General features: G+C 58.9%; 2 protein-coding genes across 2 annotated transcripts; both read right to left on the reverse strand.

Annotated features, from left to right (window-relative positions):
* Positions 1-272: 272 nt before the first annotated feature.
* On the reverse strand, positions 273-5130 carry SPEF1 (sperm flagellar 1). Its single transcript, XM_003821312.5, has 7 exons — positions 3952-5130; positions 2437-2548; positions 1969-2125; positions 1724-1763; positions 1519-1579; positions 1190-1313; positions 273-1088 (listed from the first exon to the last, which is right to left on the reverse strand). Exons 1-7 carry the CDS (start codon positions 4058-4060, stop codon positions 981-983), a joined length of 711 nt encoding a protein of 236 aa, XP_003821360.1. The 5' UTR covers positions 4061-5130; the 3' UTR covers positions 273-980.
* A 1493-nt stretch (positions 5131-6623) lies between these two features.
* Positions 6624-9516, reverse strand: CENPB (centromere protein B). The gene has a single exon (XM_003846020.4). It carries the CDS (start codon positions 9256-9258, stop codon positions 7459-7461), a length of 1800 nt encoding a protein of 599 aa, XP_003846068.3. The 5' UTR covers positions 9259-9516; the 3' UTR covers positions 6624-7458.

Raw genomic sequence — 9516 nt, forward strand, 5'->3', positions numbered from 1 at the left:
TGGACAAGGTTGGAGAACACTGTGAGGGTGGGTTTGGGGGTCAATCTAAGGCCAGGGTTAGAAGTTAGGCTGTCATCCTGTGCAAAACCTGACCCCTGGTGATATCATCAGCCTACCAAGCTGTGGCCGCACAGGACCCAGCCACCCACAAGATGAGATCCACTCTGGGTCCAGAAAGCTCTTTCACTCAAGGCGGGGGTGGGGAGATGGAGGACAAGTGAAGAAGAAACTGGCTCCCCTCAGATGCAAAAAGAGAAGGCAGGCACAGGAAATAGAACACAACACTAACTTTAATGGGGCAGCCCTGAGCCGTAACCTTCAAACCTTCCCCCTCAGTACCCCGTGCGCGAGGAGGGAGGGGCGACTGCTACAGGCACATCGTCGATGTCCTCCCTACTCCTGGCGATCCCACTCCTCACCCCTTCCTCTCCAGCTGCTGCGGTCTCCGTCGCCGAGGTGGGTCCCAGGTAAGCTCCCAGGAGGGGCAGGGGAGCCCCTCAGCGGCCCGGGACAGATTCCCCCATGGCTGAGGGCATGGGGAGCTAGCCTGCATGGAGACGCCGCCGTCCTCGGAGCTGGGCGGGGACCTGATTCTGGGGGTGTGGACAGAGCCAAGGGACCGCCCCCCAAGGCCCGGCGCCGGGAGATGCAAGGCCGGGCCCAAGGTGTTGGACACTGCTTTGGGGGGCAGGCTAGGTCTCTGCACGTGGCTTCTGGGCTCTGGAAAGCGGTCCATTCTCCTGACCCGGATCTCCGGAGTGGCAGGAGGCGGCTCAGTCCCGGGCCTCCGCTCCTAGAGTTCCTGTCCCATCTCCTCCCACGCTCACCCATCCCAAGGAAGGAGGGCACTCGGGCCCCAGGAGGCTCGTGAGAGCAGCGGGCTCCGCCCTCCCAATGGTCTATCCATCGGTGGGTGGGTCCGGCGCGGCGTCGGGGCTCTGGCGGGTACCCGGGCGTCCCCGCGCGGCCCGGGCCGCCGCTCACCGCTGCTTACGCTCCGCCTGCTGGAGCCGCCGGGAGAGGTCTTCGATCCGCACATTCTTGAGCTGGAGCAAGTGCTCCAGGCGCCTTACCTTCATCTGCAGGACCTAAGCCGCACCGCGCAGGCGTCAAGCCTGGCGGTCTGCTCCCTCCTGCCCGGCCTCTGCTGGCCACGAGCCCCCACCCGCAGCCTTCCTAGACCCCTCACCTGCACGGTCTCTTGAGAGGCCAACAGCTCCTGCTCCTTTTCAGCGATCTGGAGGACGAAGCTTGGGTCGCCCTGCAACGCCCGGTTATACGCTGGAGGCCGAGGCGCCGGCGGCCGGTCCCAGCTGGGGTGGGAAGCAGCTTAGCGGAGGCTTGGACCTCGGGCCCTACACTCACCCTTCCAGGGCCCTCGACCAGGCCTTCCCTTCTCCCCCTCTAGCCCCTTTCCTGCCTCCCAACTGTCTCAGGCTCAGCGTACCGTGCCCCCCAACCCCAGCTGTGTGCAGAGATCACCAGCCTGGTGAAGTCTAGAACTCCCAGCTTCTTTACCTGAGCTGACCCCCTCCCTGGGGGTCCGGGACACCTTCACCTCGGGCCTTCTGGGATACACCTGAGACAAGGCAAGCGGAGGAATGACTGTGCTGGAGTCTCATTCTCCTGCTTCCCCCTCCCTACTTCCACTCTCACAAGCGACAGGAAGAAGGACAGAAGGAAAGCTCCAACCGGGAGGGAGAAATGGAAAAGGCCACCTTACCCACATCCATGTAGCCACTGCCATCCTGGGGAGCCAGCTCCTGAAAGAACCCCGGGGGTCCGCTGTAAACCCGGGCTCAGTCATCCCCAAGGAGCCCCATGTCCCTTCCACGGGCCCCCCGGCCAGGCTCTATTAGCCAAGCACCCCTCCCACGCACTTATCACCCAGGCTGGCCTTTCTGTGGTCTGGGGAGCGCCCCCCACCCAGCCCCCAGAGCAGTGGGAGAAGCTGGAGCGGGGTGGCACCTGTAAGGAGCCGGCGCCCTGCTTCCTGCGCCTCTGCCTCTCCTCCAGGCGCTGCCTCAGCGGGATGAGCACCAGCTCCACCACGCCTGGGGAGCACTGCGCGATCTTGCGCATCACGTCATCCGGTACTGAAAAGTTCAGCCTCTTCAGTACCTTCCTGAGGGGTAGACACTGGGATAGCAGATTGGGTCCTGGGGAAATGAAGCGAGGGGATGGGGGAGAGGGAAGGGGGCATGGTGGTTGCTGTTCTGAGTGTACAGCCCTGGGGGAGTGAAAGCGCATCGCATCTGAGCTTCCTTGTGTGGGTGTCCCGAGGTTCCTTGCCTCCTTCCTAATAGAAGAGTCTCTTGATTTTGTAATCAGACGAATTCTGTCTGCGTTGACCCTCCCCACCCTGCCACCAAAACAGTCTCAGCCTGGGCAACCAAGACCATAGGGGATGATGGGGCTGCACAGGTATTCTGCTACCTGTTCAGATGACCCCAGTTGCTGAGCTTCTGCTGGAGAGAGTTGGCGGGGACATAATTGTGCATCTCCACCATCTTGGGGAAGTAAAACTTGATGACCTCTGCAACAAGGACTGAGGGAGAGGGGAGCAGACATGGAAAGTGGGGGCATGGGTAAGGAAGGAGGAGGTGAGAGAAGGTGGGGGTGGGAGAATCAGGCATGGCAGAGTGGTGGAACCCAATGGAGGGGTGGAGATGCAGAAAGAGGAAGGATAAGGAGGGAGACAAAGACATTAAGATTAGTGATAGGTAGAGGAGACTAAGTCTCCAGTATACCTCAGAAGAGCTGCATCCCTTCCCCACTAATTTAGGAATGGGAATACTGAGTCTCTGGTCCTCCAGTAGAGAATAAGTCAGCCAGCGCAGGGGCTCACACCTGTAATCCCAACACTTTGGGAGGCTGAGGCGGGTAGATCACCTGAGGCCAGGAGTTCGAGACCAGCCTGGCCAACATGGTGAAACCCCATCTCTACTAAAAATACAAAAGTTAGCCAGGCGTGGTGGTGCATGTAAACCCAGCTACTTGGGTGGCTGAGGCAGAAGAATCGCTTGAACTCAGGAGGTGGAGGTTGCAGTGAGCTGAGATCATGCCACTGCACTCCAGCCTGGGCGACAAGAGTGAGACTCTGTCTCAAAAAAAAAAAAAAAAAAAAAAAGAGAATGAGTCTCCAAGAGAAGCTTTCAGGAGCCCAGGGAATTCACATGGATGCATGATGCGCGCACACACACACACACACACACACACACACACTCCAACACCAAAGTTCCAGGAGAGTAAAAGACTCACGTAAGCAGAGACACATGTGATAAGATCCCCCTACACATAGCTACATAGGGCAGAATGTGTAGACACATAGAACAAAAACATGCTAGACACACATAGGCACACATGTAGAACACACATAAACAGAAGCACAAAAAGCCACATATGCACACAGCCTCCCCAAATATACAGATACAGAGATGCATAGAAGTACTTGACATGAAAAGATGACAGATAAGTATTTCTGTCATTGAGATCCCAGGAGACATTCCTAGAAACACAAACACCTTCACAATCACAAAGAAACACATGCACACAAGACCCCCCAATACAAGACTAAACATGTCAACACATATGAACACACACATGCTCAGACTCCCACAAGACATAGAACACATAGCAATGAGTGAGCACATACAGAAATGCATAAATACATATGCAGACACATATCTTAATCATTAATGTCCCTGGAGGGAGTTAGAGGCACACCCCCCCCACATGCACACAGGATAGAACACATAGACATACATATATGGACACACATCGTTCACACACAGATGCAAATAGAAAACAAGCACACACGTCTAAAATTTGAAGTCCCAGGAGGCAGATTCCTCCCCACTCCCACAAGCACACGAACACAAAGAGTTTGCACAGAGACCCGTTACACACGAACATACAGGACAGAACATGCAGACACACAAGGGCACACACCTCCATCACTAAAGTCCCGGGAGAGGTTTCGCTTGGGCCGGGACAGAGGGATGTTGTCTACCCACAGGTACAGCTGGTGCAGCGCCTCCTCGTCCACGCTGCTCGCCATTGGCGTCCTCAAAGCCTGGCCGCCCCAGCGGTGCCGGGTCCAGCTCCAGCCTCACGACCCTTCAGGCGCTTCCTTTCTCGCCACTGCAGAAGCCCATAATTGCCTCTGCCTGCCTAATCCAGAGACTCACGTCCCAGCTGGGAGCGGCCATATTGTTTTCTGAAACCATGGAAACCATCCCCGACTCTCCTGGGTACAAAGACTTCTGGGAGTTGTAGTTTTATCCCCTCCCCGCTACCTCCTCTCAGGCCCGAGCTTTGAAAAGGCGGTTAGCTGCCCTTGTCTTCTTCCCAAGAAAGCATCACTTCTGTGCCCACGCCACCTAGTGACCAGCCACTCATCCATTTTGGGACCAGCCAAAGCCAACCAGGACGCCAGAATTCCTGCATCTGCACCCCTAGGGTGGGGATTCCCCTTCTTGGCCCTTTAGCCCTTTAGTCCCAAGTGAGGGGAGCACTCCAATGTTTGTCAGCTTTATTTGGGGGTGCATTGTTGATAATCTGCCACCCAAATGGATTGCGTGATACAACTGCTTCCTGCTTCGTCCCTCTCCAAAACTCTATGCTCATGGGGCCATTGCTACTTGCCCTTCCCAGCAGTGTTCTAGTGGGGTATTTAATAGGTAACCCAGACTCCCAGGGAGAACACCAGAGTTCAAGGCCAGTACCTTGGCAGGTCATTTAACTTCTTAACTCTATTTCCTCTGTGAAATGACGATGGTTCTCACTTATTTGTCCCAAACCCCTCATCACCCGTCAATGAGCTATTCTTCCATGGATTAGAAATTCATTTCAGGCAGGGCACAGTGGCTCATGCCTGTAATCCCAGCACTTTGGGAGGCCGAGGCGGGCAGATCACCTGAGGTCAGGAGTTCGAGACCAGCCTGGCCAACATGGCTTTCGCCCCGTCTCTACTGAAAATACAAAAAAGTTAGCCATACGTGGTGGTGGATGCCTGTAATCCCAGCCACTGAGGAGGCTGAGGCAAGAGAATCGCTTGAACCCGGGAGTCAAAGGTTGCAGTGAGCCAAGATCATGCTATTGCACTCCAGCCTAGGCGACAGAGCGGGACTCCATCTCAAAAAAAAAAAAAAAAAAAAAAGAAAAGAAAAGGAAGAAACAAATTCATTGCAGTACCCATAAGGGGGTTAGGAATATGGGTCCCTCCTTAGTGAAGAGGTACTTCTAGAGTCAGGATGAGAAGAGAGCTTGACTAATGGCATGGCCTTGGGCACCTGACCGGACCTCTGCCTGGTTTCTCATGGCTTTACCTACCTTATAGGGGCTTTGTGAGCATCTAAAGCATTTAGCACAGAGCAGGGGCCCTATTAGTATCAGCTGGTACTATCATTAATGAGACAGTCTCAGTTCCAGCAAGAACTGTTCTTTTTCGCAGGAGACAAATGGAAGTAATTCGTCTTGTTGGAACCTGCGGTGAGGTAGCTGGGTTAAACAGGAGCACCTGGGCAAGCAGACAATGCTCCTCCTGCTCACTCAAGAGCAGGTGGGGCTTCCTTGTGGCCTTCTGGTCTCCCAACTCCAGGGCTAGGATTTGGGGAGGGAAGGTGGTGGCAAGGGGGATCCCAACTACTTTTTGTTGTCACTTCAAAGCCCTCAAGGCCTGGAGGGGATTCCTGAATGCCAGAAGTGCAGGCCAAGAGTGGAAGTCACCCCCATTTCTTGTTTTAAAGTCACATATAGTGGTCTTGATTTTCCACAAGGGGCCATAACCAGGGCAGGCCAGGGACAAGAGATGAACTGGATACTCCCCCATTAACATTCCCAGTGTTGGAGAGGAGAAACTTGGTGGTAAAGGTGGGCCGGGGATGGGAAGGAAACACAGAAGTGATGTGCCAGCCTCAGGTGAGGTGGGAAAACCGGTTTGGGGCCCAGAGCTGCCAGCCATGCTCAAGCCCAGGCCCTCCCTTGGTTGGAACCGCTGGGGCCTGAGGGCCTCAGTGAGGGAGGGGTAGGGAGGGAGGGGCTGGCTCTGAAAGGAAAAAGGGTAGGATCAGCAAAGGGACCTGACCTCACCTTTGTACTGGGGGCCCCCTGGAAGGCACTGCACAGGGAGTTACCAACCATCCTCTGCCTCTTGGGGGTGCAACCTGTTCCTAGCAATTTCACCTTCCTCCTGCCACTGTGCCTAGAGGTGGCCACCAGGCTTGGATATGCCAATCACTGAAAGGCCTAAAGGGCTCCCTCTTAAGGCACCAAAGGTAAACCAAAGGGTGCCCTATATGCCCCTCCAAACTCCAATCTGGACCCCAGAAGCTGCCCCAACACTCCTTTCTTTCTGTCCTGACCCCACTCCTGCAAAGGCCTTCAAACCAGCCTCAGTAGGCCTAGTCCCCACGTGCATATTGATTTGCCCCCAGAGACTGATGGCTCCCTCCTGCCCCAGCCAAGTGACCCCAAGCTTGAGGTCTCCTCCTGCCCCTCTTCCGGTCAGGGCAACCCTCTCAACACTTGCCTCCATGTCCCACCAGAGCAAGGACCAAAGGGAGCCAGGACGAATATGTCCCCCAAGACAGACGCAAGCCCAGACCATGAAGGATGCACCCTTGGCTGTTAAAATGTTCACCCCCACAAAAGGGGAGTGGACAGATTTATTGAAATCAAACTGGGAAAGGAGCAGCTGGACGGCTGGACTCTGGGCCCAGCCCCAGGCCCCTCTGCCCAGGATGGGGCCCTGCCAGAGAGGGAGGAGAGGCATGGGGCCTGCAGCTGCCCACAAGGGAAGCGCCCTTGGTTACTTCCACGGTGGGGGGCCTCTTGGAAACCTCCGATCTGGAAAGAAAACCAAGGGCCAAAGTCACATGGACAGGGCCAGAGAAAGGGACTGGGGAGGTGGAAAGCAGGCAGAAGCAGGCTCAGGAGCCCGCAGTGAGTTAAACTGTGCTTCTCAAGGCGGCCTGGGGGGTGGGGGTGGGGGCTGCCAGCCTTGCAGGGGGCCTAGGCTGGACCTTCTTCTGGAGCCCTTCCCAGAATGGCTTTGGGGTCCCCCCCACCAAAGACCTGGCGTGGATGGCAGAGGGGAGAGGCACTCTCCGGCCGGGAACCTCCAGGGCCCATCCCTGGCTGCTGCTGTGGTTAGTCCACTGAGGGCACGGTGTGGTAGCACCGGACAGCTCCCCACCCGCCCCACGTGGTCCCCTGAGCCCAGGGCCAAATGGGGAGGAAAGAGGATTCTGAGAAAGAGGCAATAAGCAGGCAGTGAGGCTGACCTCAGCCCCGGGCCCGGCCGAGGTGACCGGGCCTGTTGCAGGTCCAGGGGAAGCATTACTAAAGGATCTGGGGCTCTGCACTCTGGCTCCATGCACAGCGGGTGCCCAGAGAGTCCTCTGCCCTGGGGTGGTGCTGCCAATCTAGCCTGGGGGCACAGCTAGGTCCAGTGACTCAGCTTTGATGTCCAAGACCTCGAACTCCCGCCTGCCTGGCGTGGTTCTTCCTGGTCACATGAACCAGATCGTGTTCCAAGTGGAGGATGTGGCTCTGCACGCGGTCATCAATGGGGAAGGAGGTCAGGTACCTCTTGACCATGGCAAAGTAAGCCATGGCCTCCCCAAAGCTGGGTACAGGCACCTCATCACCATCCTCCTCCTCATCATCGTCATCATCTTCATCATCCTCTTCCTCATCGTCCTCTTCCTCACTGTCTGAATCAGAGTCCTCCCCACCTTCCAGGAAATGCAGAGTAGGGCACTGGGCCTCCTCCTGGGCACCATAAGCCCCGAAGCTGCCACCGGCCTCCACTACTCCCTGGGCCCAGTCCTCAGCCTCCAAGCCCTCGGAGGAGCTCTCCTCATCTTCCTCTTCTTCATCACTGTCATCAACATCACCCTCCTCCTCCACCTCCTCTTCCTCCCCCAATTCCTCTCCTTCCCCCCCTTCCTCCTCCTCCTCCCCTTCCTCCTCCTCTTCCTCTCCTTCACCCTCTTCCTCCTCCTCTTCTTCCTCCTCCTCCTCCTCTTCCTCTTCCTCTCCCTCACTCTTGAGGGAAGTGGTGATGGTGGCATTAGGGCCACCCCCAAAGCCAGCCTCACGAAAGCAGGCGGCTATGTCCGAAGGCTCCACTGCCTGCCAGGCGGCAGCCACAAAGTGCAGAGCCTCCGTGAGACCCAGCTGCAGGCCTGAGGGATCCTGGCCCTCTAGCGCGGCCATGGCCTTGAGCAGCATGGCCTGGCGGTAGTGGCCCTTCACCTGCTGGACCACTCCCCTCTCCAGCGGATGCACGGTGCCCGGAGGGAAGAAGGCCAGCTGCACATGCCGCAGGCCCGAGGTGTCCAAGGACTGGGCAGCCAAGCGGCCGGCCAGCAGTAGGACCCGGCGAGACTCTGCAGCCATTCGGGTGTCCAGGGCCTTCAAGTACTTGGCCAGGGCCTGGGTGGTGACACCACCCTTGGAGTTGGCGGTGTAGTCGCAGGGCAGGCCGGCTTGGCCTGCGCGGGGCTTGGCCGACTTGCCGGCCACCAGCGGGGGCAGCTTCTCGCTGCCGTCGGCATTGGCGCATAGCAGGACGCTCAGGCGCTGGGTGGCTTGACGCGGCCGTCCGTCGCCTCCGCACAGCCCCGCGGCCTGGTCGGGCAGGAAGTCGTACCATAGACTGGTCTCGGTGGCGCTGAACACGTCCTGCGAGGCGTAGCCCTCGGCCACCGACGGCGGCTGCTCCTCCAGAGCGCGCCAACCAGTAGTGCTCCCGCCACTGCCCTCCGAGGGCACCGCGGCCGGACTGGCAGGCGCCGCCGGGGTGCGGGGGGCAGCGTTTCGCGCGCGGGCGCGGGCCACGCCGCTGCAGGACACTACGCCGTGGCGCCGGCGGAAGCGGTCCAGCCAGCCGTTGGAGGCGGTGAAGTCGTCCATGCCCAGCTCCTCGGCTATGCGCAGCGCCTTCTCCTTGAGGATGATGCCCTTGACCGGCAGGCCGGCGGCGCGGATCTGCTGGAACCAGGCGATGAGCAAGCCCTCGAGCTTGTCGTAGGGAGACAGCTTGTTGGTCTTGCGGCAGGTGGAGGCCACCCCGTACTTGCGCTCCGACGCCAGGATGGCGCGCTTGTTCTTCAGGATCGTGCTCAGCGTGGACGGCGGGATGTTGAAGCGCCGCGCGATCTCGCCCTTGCGCAGGTCCGGATTCTCCTCCACCTCCTGGATGATCCGTGACTTCTCCCGGAACGTCAGCTGTCGCCTCTTGGGGCCCATCCCGGCGCGCCCCCCGCCCCGGGGCCCGGCGCCGCCGCCGCCGCCCCGGGGCGGGGGGCCCGGGCCCGTGGCGGGGGGCACCTGGCGGCCTGTCCCGCGCGCCCCGCCCGAGACAAAGCGGCTCGCGGGCGCGGCGGCGGGGCGACGACCCGGCCGGGCCGGGGGCACCTCCGGGGACGCCGGCGGGCGCGTCGCCGGGCGGCGGGCGGCAGGCGACGGGCGCAGACGAGGGCGGGCGGGGCGGGCGCGGAAGGCAGG

This window comes from Pan paniscus, chromosome 21 (genome assembly GCF_029289425.2).
Source record: "Pan paniscus chromosome 21, NHGRI_mPanPan1-v2.0_pri, whole genome shotgun sequence".
NCBI lineage: Eukaryota > Metazoa > Chordata > Mammalia > Primates > Hominidae > Pan > Pan paniscus.

Excerpts from the sequence above, each read along its gene's own strand:
- SPEF1 (XM_003821312.5), bottom strand. The coding sequence starts at position 4,060 with ATGGCGAGCAGCGTGGACGAGGAGGCGCTGCACCAGCTGTACCTGTGG. Across the intron at positions 2,126-2,436 it reads AACTGGGGTCATCTGAACAG|GAAGGTACTGAAGAGGCTGA; the intron begins GTAGCAGAATAC and ends TCTACCCCTCAG. Across the intron at positions 1,764-1,968 it reads AGGGCGCCGGCTCCTTACAG|GAGCTGGCTCCCCAGGATGG; the intron begins GTGCCACCCCGC and ends GGGTTCTTTCAG.
- CENPB (XM_003846020.4), bottom strand. The coding sequence starts at position 9,258 with ATGGGCCCCAAGAGGCGACAGCTGACGTTCCGGGAGAAGTCACGGATC.